The sequence below is a fragment of the Equus asinus genome, chromosome 6, assembly GCF_041296235.1.
Source record: "Equus asinus isolate D_3611 breed Donkey chromosome 6, EquAss-T2T_v2, whole genome shotgun sequence".
In the NCBI taxonomy this organism is placed as follows: domain Eukaryota; kingdom Metazoa; phylum Chordata; class Mammalia; order Perissodactyla; family Equidae; genus Equus; species Equus asinus.
The window spans coordinates 78,600,278-78,612,820 of record NC_091795.1 but is presented as its reverse complement, the minus strand read 5'-3'; the positions used below and the strand labels follow the sequence as shown (position 1 = coordinate 78,612,820).

At 37.3% G+C, this 12,543-nt stretch overlaps 1 protein-coding gene across 8 annotated transcripts in view; it reads left to right on the top strand.

The window, feature by feature from the left end:
• Nucleotides 1-12,543, top strand: part of CLIP4 (CAP-Gly domain containing linker protein family member 4) — a 101,616-nt gene that overhangs the window by 86,622 nt on the left and 2,451 nt on the right. For 6 of the 8 annotated variants that reach the window (XM_070512356.1, XM_014850420.3, XM_014850419.3 and 3 more), the window contains 2 exons: nucleotides 1,897-1,961; nucleotides 7,706-7,778. In XM_070512356.1, the coding sequence (XP_070368457.1) occupies nucleotides 1,897-1,961; nucleotides 7,706-7,778 (138 nt within the window). The remainder of the gene's footprint in view (nucleotides 1-1,896; nucleotides 1,962-7,705; nucleotides 7,779-12,543) is intronic. The other 2 variants (XM_070512360.1, XM_070512359.1) reach the window with 1 other exon arrangement.

Genomic DNA, 12,543 nt, shown 5'->3' with positions numbered 1-12,543 from the left:
ATCACCAGTCTTCTGGGTTCTCGTATTGCTTTGGACGGATCTTCATTGACACGTTGCTCCAGTCTCTGAGCCGTTTGATTTGTCTCCTAGTCGTGAGGGCTCTGCTCCCATGTTTGATTACCCAGAGAACACGGTGTGGTGCATTCGTAGGCACAGTAAATATTGATCAAATCTAGTGCAGTGTGTTTTATGCTGTAACAGCTTTTCTTCTCTTTCAGATTGTGGAGGCACTTTCTTTCATGTGGTTTCATCTTTTTCTTGCTTTGTTTATGGAACCCATGTTTTCTACTTTATTTTTTTTCCCTCTTTCTATTTGGCCTTCTTTAAGGTGTTTCATTTAAAAGCAGCCCCTCTTCTTAAAAGAAACAGGGCTGTCTCTCTAAATGAACTGCCGTCTCCTTCCAGCTGTCTTCCTGTCATCTTCTGATTGTCTCATTCATCATCATCAAATACTATTAAGTGTCTTTAGCACTTTGTGCTGTGCTAGGCATTCTATAAGCAAATAAAACAGACATGGTCCCTGATTTTGAGGAGTTTCTAATTTAAACCAGCTTTGGAGCTCTTTAAAGACACCACAGATCTTCAGTAAGGAAGGGTTTTAAACTGGGGGCTGTTAGAGGACCGTCTGCATCAGTAGTGGCCAGGCTCACCTTGCACCCGACTCCTTCTGGGATCGAAGCTGGCCTCGTCGTTTCTCCTTTTTAAAAATGGGCCTTCTGTCTCAGAATCTTTGCACAGGTTATTTCCTCTGCTTAGATGACTTTCTAGACCCACCTGCTGTCACCAGACTTGCACCTAATTAATGTCTTTTCTTCTATTAACATATAAATCAACCAATATTTCTTTAGAGAAATTTTAAGAAAACTCACTGACTAGATCTAATCTCTATCTACTTTATCTATCTGCCTATCTACCTACCTATCTATCTGCCTACCTACCTATCTATCTGTCTGTCTGGCTTTTTGCCCCAGTGGTCTGTATCAGCATAGTATTCATTTTCTTATTCTTAGTTCTTGCCATTAAGTACTTATTAACAGTGAACTGGTTACTTTTAGACTTAAGTTCTTCACATCTATCCGTCACCACTTAATTCAAGTGTCTGTCTTCCTCATCAAGTCATATTCTTTGTGTGCATTAGTCTCTCATTGATTGCTTTATGTTGTAGATCATGTAAAAATGATGCATATGAATTGTAAGATGAAATGGAAAATATTGCGAGAGTTGCAGGATTTCTTGATGTTACCAAAGTATGCTGGAGGAAGTGAGTGACAGAAGGAAGGCTTTGCAGAGTTGAGTCAGTAAACAATTGAAAGAAAATGAGACTGTTAGGATTGGCTTTTAAAAATAAGGAATGATTTGAATATGAAAAAATAAAGACAAATCTGTTAGGAAAGTGACCTTTATGATTGTGCTTAGAGTTAGACATAAAGTAAGAGATGTTGAATTGTATTAGGCATACAAGTTTTTCAGAAAAATTGCACACATATACAGACTCAGGCAATATCTTTTTTCAATTTAAGAATGTGATGTTTTTACAATTATAATCTAACATTTGTTAAATTTAATATATAAAATAAATTTATTTTCACAGTTTTTAGTTTCATCTTTGAAGATGAAGTTCCAAAGAAATGAAGTTAGGTCCCTATTTTAAGTGAATTCACTTTAAGTTGATTTTTTCTGGACTAATTATCCTTGGATAATGAGGACTTCTTCCCTTTGATTATTGCCTGTCTCCCATGCTAAAGTTCATTCCTTGTGCATAATAGATGTTCAATAAATGTTTGTCAAATAAGTGAAATAAATGACCATTGGTGTGAAAACCTCAGCGGAGAGCCAGTCGTAAATCTGAAGACCAGCTGCTTCTAATGAGGTCTGCATTCCTTGCTTTATTCACAGAGTGACAGATTCCATGGATGCTCTTTCGGAAATTTCTTCCAATAAACAGAATCATTCTTATCCTGGTAAGATTATGTAGTTTTATGTTCCTAATAATTATTCCTTTGCTTTTATTTATTGAGAAATTTTTTAATGTAAAGTATATATGTATACCAAAGAGTGTATAAAGTGTTTTGTGTAGTTCATGTCCTCATAAAGCAAACATCTATGACCCACCCCTAGAGGAAGAGGATCACCTCCACCCTAGACACCCTTGAGGAGCCCCCGGCTCCTCTGCCTCTTGAATTTTTTCTTAATTCTTCCCTTGATTGTCTTTATAGCTTTATCACTCCTATACAGATAGATCAATAATATATGTTTAGTTTTGATTGTCGTTTGCTATTTTGTTGTTTAGTATTCCATTAAAATATATTATTCATTCTGTATTTGATGGATATGTGGGTCATATCCTGGTTTTTAGTATTACAAACTATGCTATTGTGCACGTTTACCAAAGTTACTCTGGAATTTCCAGGCATAGGGTATCGTGTCTTCAGCCTTCCTGGGTAGTGCCAGACTGGCTGCGGGCACCTTCTCCTGAGCAGGGCGTGAGAGGCTCTATTGCTCCTCACCTCACCAACACAGTCTTGTTTGATTCAGAAATCTTTGCCAATCTGATTTAAATGGTATCTCATTGTGGTTTTCATTTGCATTTTCCAGATTACAGATACGGTTAAGCCAGTTTTTGTGTTTATGGGTTATATGTATTTCCTATTTCATGATGAACCTGTTAAGTCTCTTGCCCATTTTTCTTTTGGTTGGTGTGTCTTTATTTTATTAATTTGTAGGTTTCTTTATGTTTTTGAACACTAATTTTTTTCAGTTTTGTGTGTTGCAGATATCTTGCCCAGTTTTTGACTTGTCTTTTGCCTTTTTTTTTTTGGTGTCTTGATGAGCAGAAGTTCTTAATTTTTAAGTAGTCAAAATAGCAAAAAATTATGTTTTGCATGTTTTGTCTTAAGAAATCTTTTCCCAAAACACACCATGAAGATATTTTCCCATATAGATTTCTAAAAGTTTTATATTTTTGCTTTTCGTATTTGTCAATTCACCTGGAACTGATTTAGTGTATAGTAAGGATCTAATTTCTTTTTTTTCCATATGGATAACCATCTGTGAAAGAATGATTTGTATAGTACCAATCCTTAAATATTTGTTGAGGTTAATTTTACGGTCTGTGGATTTTCGCCATTCTAATTGGTGTGTTAGTAGTATCTCATTGTTATTTTAATTTGGAATTCCCTCATGACGTATGAGGGTGTATTAGTTTGCTGGGGCTAGCATAACGAAGTACCACAGGTCGGGTGGCTTAAACAAGAGGAATTTGTTTTCTTGGAGGCTTAGAAGTCCAAGATCAAGGTGTTGGCAGGGTTGGTTTCTTCTAAGGCTTCTTTCCTTGCCTTGTAGTTGGCCGTCTAACTTAATTACCACTTTAAAGGCCCTATCTCCAAGTACAGTCACATTCTGAAGTACGAGGGGTACGGTCACCTTCAACATATGAATTTAGGGGGGACACAGTTCAGCCCATGATACATGTTGAGGATCTTTGCGTATGCTTATTTGTCATCTGTACATTTTCTGTGGTGAGTTGTCCGTTTTTTAATTGTGTTCGTTGTTTTCTTGTCATTGAGTTTTAAGAGTTCTTTGTATATTTTGGATACTAGACTTTTATCAGAATGAATTTTACAAATATTTTCTCTCAGTCTGTGGCTTGTCTTTTCACTGTCATAACAGTGTCTATCATAGAGCAGACTTTTTCTTTTTTTTTAAGATTTTATTTTTCCTTTTTCTTCCCAAAGCCCCCTGGTACATAGTTGTATATTTTCAGTTGTGAGTCCTTCTAGTTGTGGCATATGGGATGCTGCCTCAGCATGGCCTGATGAGCGGTGCCATGTCCGTGCCCGGGATTCGAACCGGCGAAACCCTGGGCCGCCAAAGCGGAGCGTGTGAACTTAACCACTCGGCCACGGGGCCGGCCCCAAGCAGGCTTTTTAATTTTAATGAAGTCCAAGTTATCAGTTTTTTCTTTCATGAATGTGCTTTTGGTGTTGTATCTAAAATGTCATCCCCAAACCCAAGGTCACCCTGATATTTTCCTGTGTTATCTTCCAGGAGTTTTATAATTTTGTGTTATACATTTAGATCCATGATTCATTGAGGTAAATTTTGTGAAATGTGTAAGGTTTGTGTCTAGATTCTCTTTTTTTGCATGTGAATGTCTAGTTGTTCCAGCGCTATTCGTTAAAAAGCCTGTCTCTTCTCCAGTGAATTAATTGCCTTTGCTCTTTTGTGAAAGATCAGTTGCCTGTATTTGTGTGGGTCTGTTTCTGGGTACCCTGTTCGGTTCCATTGATCTGTTTGTCTTTTCTTTCACTAACACCACACTGTCAGGATTTCTGTGGCTTTGTCGTAAATCTTCACATTTGGTAGTGTCAGTCCTCTGACTTTGATCTTCTCCCTCAACATTGTGCTGGTTATTCTGGGTCTTTGCCTTTCCATATAAACTTTTTATAATCAGTTTGTTGATGTCCACAAAATAATTTATTCGGATTTTGACTGGGATTGCATTGAATGTATAGATAAAATTGGGAAGAACTGACGTTTTCACAATATTGAGTCTTTCTATCCATGAGCACCAAGTACCTCTCCATTTTTTTGGATCTTCTTTGATTTCTTTCATCAGAGATTTATAGTTTTCCTCATATAGATTTTGTACATATTTTGTTAGATTTATTCATATATTTCATTTTTTGGTGTCAATATAAATGGTATTGCTTTTGTAATAATTTTCTTTTACCTATATTAGCTTTCTTTTGGTTATTTGCCTCATATATCTTTTTCTATCCATTACCTTGTAACCTTTCCATGTCCTTATGTTTTTGGAATATTTTGTAAATAGAATATAGTTGGGTGTTACTTTTTAAAATAAAATATGATCTGACAATCTTTGTGTTTTAACCTGAGGGTTTCACCTGTTTGCATTTATTGTAATTACTCATATATTTGGATTTATTTATGCTATTTTATTTGTTTTCTATTTTTTCAACATTTTTATACTTCCATGTTTTTTGCTCTTGACTTCATTCTGGTTATATTCATAGCCGCCTCTTTTTTTCCATTCCATTCTCTACTTGTGTAAAAGTTATACTCTATGAATATGCTTTTTGGTGATTACTCTGGGTACATTGAGATACAAACTTAGCAAAGTTGAAAGTTAATCATTATGTTTACCCTTTCCCAAATAATAGAAAATCCTTAAAAACTGAGTTATTCAGTTATTTCCCCACAATTTTCATATTAGTATAATAGTTTATATATAATCAATATTTATTTAACTTGCTCACATATTTACTAATATCTTTAGTCATTAATTCTCAGAACTTCCACTTGGGAGCATTTTGTTTCTGCCTCAGGTATCTTCTTCAGTTCTTTTAGAAAAGGTCCGTTGGTAGCAAACTCTTTCAGTTTTTATTTGTCTTTTCTAATGATAGTTTTACTGGGTCAAACTAAAAATTGGTGAACATTTTAGTTTGAAAGATATTTTCTCCCCTGCACACTGGCAATATAATTGTGCTCTTTTCTGTCTTCTGTCATTCCTGTCATTTTTTTTGAGAAGTCATCTGTGAGTCTGTCTCATCCATACTGTAGTAGGTAACTTTTCCTTTTTTGCTTGCTTTTTGAGGTCTCCTCTATTTCCTTTGTGCTGTACGGGTTCACTATGCTGTGTCTCGGTGGAGACTTCCCTTAGTTTATCCTGTTTGGCATCATGGGTCTTCCTGGATCTGGGATTAGTATCTTTGATCAGTTCTCTAAAATTCTTGTTTGTACACTTGTCCTTCATTCTCTTTGTCATCTCCTTCTGAAACTCTGATGAGGGTGCAATACACTTTCTCATGTCTCTGTCATAGTTTTCACAACTTTGTCTCTGGACTGCCTTCTGGATGTCTTCAGATCTTACTTTCTGTTTCCTGATTCTTTCTTCAGCTGTGTTTATTCTGCTGCTGAATCCAGAAGGTTTTTTTTTTTCCTGCTTTTTCTCCCCAAATCCCCCCAATATATAGTCGTATATTTTTTTAGTTGTGGGTCCTTCTAGTTGTGGCATGTGGGATGCTGCCTCAACGTGGCCTAATGAGTGGTGCCATGTCCACGCCCAGGATCCGAACTGGCGAAACCCTGGGGCGCCAAAGCGGAGTGTGCAAACTTAACCACTTGGCTGTGGCATTGGCCCCCAGAAGTTTTTAATTATAAAATTTTCATTTCTTTTTTTCTGTTTGTGAATCTGTTTGGTTGTTACTTTGTCACTTTATTCTTTCCCCATGTTTTCAAGTTTATCTTTTATGTCTTTAAACATTTTAAATATTATCTTTTATGTGAAATAATTTAACATCTGAATTCTTTGTGAGTCTGGTTCTGCCATCTGCTTCTGTTGAGCCTAACTTATGGTGACTTCTTTCCTTGTGAGTCTTGTAATTTCCTATCATGAGATGCTCATTTTACTAAGAATTTGATGATGGGAGTTCTTTGAGACCTGATTTGATGCCTCCAGATAAGATTATAGTTACTTCTGCCAGTTACTTAGAGGCACTGTCAACTTGGGACTACTTTAATTTACATTCTCTGCAATGTTTTTTTACATTACACAAACAAAGTGAATTTGGCTTGTGATCAAAAATTTTGAGGGGAGAAAATTCTACTTCTTCTGAGCATTAAGGTTGACACAAGCCACTTTCCTTTGTTTTTGCCTGAACAATGTTTCATATTGTTTCTCATTTAACTTTACCCTGAGGGTGAACTGTTTGGGATCCTCACTTAACCAGGAGTCTTTCGTTAGAATCCCCATCTTGACAGGCCCCAGGCTTTCTTTCCTTGCCCATCTCCTGTGTGGCCAGTGAGGCAGAAGCCCAAGTTCCCTGGAGTTCAGTGGCAGCCCTGTGGCACAAGATGGCAGTCCCGTGGTGCACGATGGCAATCCTCTGGTACAGAATGGCAGTCGTGTGGTACAAGATGGCAGTCCTCTGGTGCAAGATGGCAGTCCTGTGGTACAGGATGGCAGTCCTCTGGTACACGATGGCAAATTGCTTTGGTGCTTGGTTATCTCTCGTGGTTTCTTTTTTTGGTTTTTGGCCTCTTTGAAATTGTGCCTTTTGTGTCAGCTTAACAGTAGTTTTAACAAAATTATAGTTGCTTTAAATTATAATCACTTCAATCAAGAGATTCATTCAGCACATCTGGTCTGTCATTGGTGCCAGAACTGGAAATCCCATTCTTTTTTTAAAAACATCTTTTTAAAAATTTACCTTTCGTGAGGTCTTTTTTTTTTAATGACTGTTATTTGGGGATGACAACAACCATAAGCTCTGAAATTTATTGTTCAGTATTTTATAAATGGGATATCTTTAGTGATTTTTTAAAGCCATTTTTCAATATGATTTTATCAAGATTATAATATTTGAGACTAGAAAGATTCAGCTTTATAAATGTATAATTCAGTTATTTGGTTTTCAGGAAATTTTATAATAAAAACCTAATGTCACGATCTTAACTTATTCATATATGTGTGTAGTTTGATGAGAAAGATAAGATAAAAAATTTGTCAAGAAATCTAAACTACTGTTATATTCTGTATGTACTTATTTTCTTTGCTTTCTATTTCCAAAGAAACATTTGATATCATAGAACATCTGTAGAAGAAATGATAACAGATAAGTTTTAATAAGGACTGAAATTTGTGATTTATTTTCCCTCTTTTGACCTTAACTTTCATATTTAGGTTTTAGGAGAAGTTTTAGTACAACTTCTGCTTCTTCCCAAAAAGAGATTAACAGAAGAAATGCTTTTGCCAAGTGAGTATTAAGAAGATTTAGAAAAACACCTTTTGAGATGAACATGAGAGGATTCTGTGAAGAAAAAAAGTGGAATTTTGCATCTTTTACGTTGCTTGGTGGGATTTTAACACTTAGGAGCAAAGGCGTGATGAGTGTATTGAGAAGAGTTCTTCCTCCCTCCTTTGCAAACTCAATTAAAAATGTCGCCAGTGACTAAAAGTAGTGTACTGCATGTGTTCTCAAAGAGGCTTAGTACTGAGGAATTTAAATTTTGTGTTATCATTGAATAGGGTGAGTTTATTTTCAACTGTTGACTAATTAGTCAGCTTTGAGTTAGTATTTTCAGCAATACGTGAAAGAAATGTCAGACCTATTTGCGTAAGGTAATCTTATTATTATTTTAAAAATACTCCCATTTCCTCTTGTGGAGTATACTGCTCAAAATGCCATTTTTTTGTTGTTTCTTTTTTTTTTTTCCTGCTTTATTTCCAAAGCCCCCCCCCCCCCCCCGACAGTACACAGTTGTATATCTTAGTTGCACGTCCTTCTAGTTGTGGGATGTGGGACGCTGCCTCAACGTGGCCTGATGAGTGGTGCCATGTCCGCGCCTAAGATTCGAACCCAGGGCCGCCGGAACGGAGCGCGCGAACTTAACCACTTTATACAGACATTCTTTTTTTCTTTTATAAATATTTATTTCTCCCAGACCTGCTTTAGTCTCCTGTGGTTTTCTGAGACTTTTAGAAACTTTGTTGCTTTTAGAGGAATGTGAGGCCCTTCGAGACTGATTGGGTTAAGGAGGTTTTTTAAATCCTTTCTTTACTCTATAGAATAACGCCCTGGGGGAGGAGAGAGGCTAGCTGAGTAGGGAGTGTACGTCCCTGCGGAAGCAGCGGCTGAGAAGCCGCCAGGAATTGGAGCCTGAGCGCTGGGACTGGAGGCTGCGCTGGGCGGCAGGCAGGCCATTTATCTCAGAATCTGGCGGGAAGCTATTGGGAGGCTTCGCGAAGATCTGGAATTCTCCTGAGCACCCTGGTGGGACCTGAGGCACTGGTGCTGCTGCTTGGCAGGCTCGGTGGCTATTTTCCTCCCCTTCCTCAAAACCTTCACCAATTTTGAGAACTTTGAAATTGGTTTCCTCACTTGAGTAGCTTGAGTTTAAGGGCAGTAACTTTATGCTCCAGTTTATTGAAGATATTGGAGAGTTCTTAGGTAGAATGGAAGAAAACTAAGAAGAGACAACCAGGATATAAGGATTCTGAAGGGGGAGAGGTGTCAAAGTCAGTGTTGAGAAGTTGGTGACTGGAAGAGCATGATACAGAGGAACGAGGGAAGGAGGAAACGTCTGGTCCGTGAGGATTATACGGCAGGTATGGTTGTGCGCAGATGACCTGTTGACCTGAGGAGAAAACATCAGTGCTTCTATTTGTTTCTACAAAAATAAAAAGAAATGAAGCTTTACTGGTACTTCTACAGATTGAGACTAGTACCTATTTAAGAAAAGGAATAAATATACTTTTATTGAGGATATATAATCAATTTTAAAATTATTTATTTTTACTGTAGAATGTGTGACCAGAATGTTTGGTGATCAGTGTTGAAAGGAACAAGAGACAGAGTGTAGGTGCTGGGAGATCTTAGGGTTAAGAGACATGGTCGTGTTTGGGTGACAAGCTTTCTGCTGTTCAGTAAAAGAGTCGTGCATCTGTACATTTTGCTCCCTGTCTGCTTCCCTGTTCTGCCTGCTCATCTGTCAAGTAACCTCAAGACGGGAGGCGAGGTTCTTTCTTCCTTTGTGCTCCTTCTGCACCGGGCACAGTCTTCCTTGCAGGATCTGTAGTATTTTCCTGGTTATTATACACAAATCCTAGGACCTAGCCCCCGGCCTGCCATTTCATAGGTGGTCAGATAATGTTTTTGAATGTGGAAACACAGCTCTCAAGTGTCCTCTAATTCTAAATGGCTCACTCCCCCAGGCTTTTAGAGCTTTGACATGACATGACTCGAATCATTCTTATTAGAATGTTAAGTCTTTACCCAAACCATTAATTTTTGGTTTAGACATTGAATGCATTTATTACTTGTTTCTTTCTTTAACAATTTTTTTGTTAATTATGAAAGTTGATTGTACAGAGTTTGAAAAATTACAAAAACGAAATGCAGATAAAGATCACCTGTAATTTTATCACCTGGATGAGGTTATCACATGAACGTTTCGGTCGATACTTTTCCAGTTTTTTTCTAAAGCATGTATCTGAATTTTTAAGCAAAATTGGACAAGTCATACTCTAGATACTCTATGAAAGCTTTTCCTCTTAATATATCCCATATTCTTTCATAGTTTTCCTCAGTGTGACTTTTGAAATCTTTATAAAGACTGTGCTGTGATATGGAAAAAATTTTTATGGCATAATAATAAGTGAAAATATCATAATTTAACTAATAGTACGTACTAAACTTTTAAATTATGTATGTTTCCCTCCTTCCCCACCTCTGTTTGTGTGTGTTGTGTGTGTCTGTGTGAGATTAGATAAATGTCCAGCTTTATTTTCTTCTAGTTCTTTCTTTTTTTCAATTTATTCATTTAACTCTTTAATCTATTTGGAATGTATTTTAACATACAGTGAGTGGTAAGAATTGTATTCTTTTCCCCAAAATAATCAGTTTTTACAGCATCCCTAACGGAATGTTCACTCCTTTCCTGCTGATTTGAAGTTTTACTTTTTATCATGTAAGAAATAGTTGTGTGTATTTTCTAAGATATCTTTTCTGTGTCATTTAAAAGTACATTCTTGTGCCAGAGCCACATTGTTTTAATTATCGTAACTTTATAATCTAACATAATGGCAGTGTAAATCTCGCTGCTTATTTTTCAACCTTTTCTTAGTTACTGATACCCATTGTGGTTATCAGAGCCTGGCCTTCGGATGCGGACAGCCTTGGGCTTGAGCCGCTTTCTCCTCTTTACCATCTCTCTGACCTCAGGGAATGGCTTACTTTTTTTGAGCCTCACGTTTCTCTTGCATTAGAAGGAGATAATATCTATGTCACTGGTTTGGGTGAGGTGGAGTGAGATAGCGTATGGGAAGTGTCTGGGGGTAGTGAGTGCTCAGGACATGATAGATATTGTCATTATTTATATGACAGAGTAATTTTGTGAGGTTTCAAAAAATATCCTTTAGGGGTGAATTTGGGGAGAATCGACATTTATATGTTTCTATCCACAAACAAAGCTCTTTCGTTTTTCATTTGTATGTTCTTCAGTAAAGATTTATACTTTTTCCTACGGGTATTAGGTCTTTCTTTGTTAATCTGTCATTGTATTTGTGCATTTGACGTGGTAAATAATTTTTTTCCATTATACTTTCTAATTAGAATTCTATCACTTAGCAAATGTGGCTTACGATAAGTCTGTGGGCCTCAGTTTTCCTACCCATAAAATTAGAGTGTGCTTCCTTTCTTCCAGGATTGTTAAGGGAAGGAAATGAGACGCTGTGTGTGATAGTGTGTTAAAAAATATAGAAAGTGAAATAAAATAGAAAATAAGCAGGCCCCAGATTCTGTTCACAATCAGGTACCCTGCAGCTGTGGTGACAGGTTCTGCGTTTTCTCTGCTGTGGGGACGGGGAGAAGGGCTTCTTCTGGAGGAGAGGCGGCGTGGATGGAGGGCGGAAGGCTCCACTGCTGGTGGTTTCTGGATAAGCATTTCGAGATGTCTCAGGTCAGGGCAGCAAGATCCTCGTAATGTTTCTCTCAAGGGAGAGTTTCAGGGTCAGCTACTTCCCGGTGACAGTGGAGGAGGCTCTGGGGCAGAACTGGCTTGAGGTCTTGGATGAGTCTCAGGTTGTATCAGGTCAGGCTGGTGGCAGGTGCAAGGAGGCAGGCGGTACATCCTTAAGTGGAACTGGAGTTCATTCATAGAACATATATATATAAATTCATTTTCCAAAGTTGTAGATTAACAATTTTTAAAAATTGTTTTCATATAAAGAAGTATTTAAGAAGTGAACAAGCATAACCAGAAGGATCTACAACTAGAATGTACAACTATGTAGTGGGGGGCTTTGGGGAGAAGAAGAAGAAGGAAAAAAAAGATAAGATTGGCAACAGATGTTAGTTCAGGTGCCAATCTTTAAAAACAAAAAGTGAACAAAAGGCAATTTTAATTTACCACAATCAAAAGACTGTGTTCTTTTCTACCTGAAATCAGAAATCCCAAGAGTCCCTTGCACCCCTGTGTTCATCGCAGCATTATTTACAATAGCCAAGACGTGGAACCAACCTACATGCCCAGAAACTGATGATTGGATAAAGAAGATGTGGTATATATACACAATGGAATACTACTCAGCCATAAAAAAAAGACAAAATTGGCCCATTCGCAGCAACGTGGATGGACCTTGAGGGTATTATGTTAAGCGAAATAAGCCAGTCAGAGAAAGACGAACTCTATATGACTCCACTCATAGGTGGAAGTTAACATATTGACAAGGAGATCTGATCGGTGGTTACCAGGGAAAAGGGGGAGTGGGGGGAGGGCACAAAGGGGGAAGTGGTGTACCCACAACATGACTAACAAAAATGTACAACTGAAATCTCACAAGGTTGTAATCTATCATAACATTAATAAAAAAAAAAAGTGTGTTCATTTCTTTTTGCTTTATTTGGTAACATTGACAGCAGTTAAATAGTATGAGTGTTTTTTTTCTAATTGTTATTTTACTGAAAGCATACATATATTTAGAAATTGCTAGTGAAATCTTAAATCCAGATTAGGGTAGTA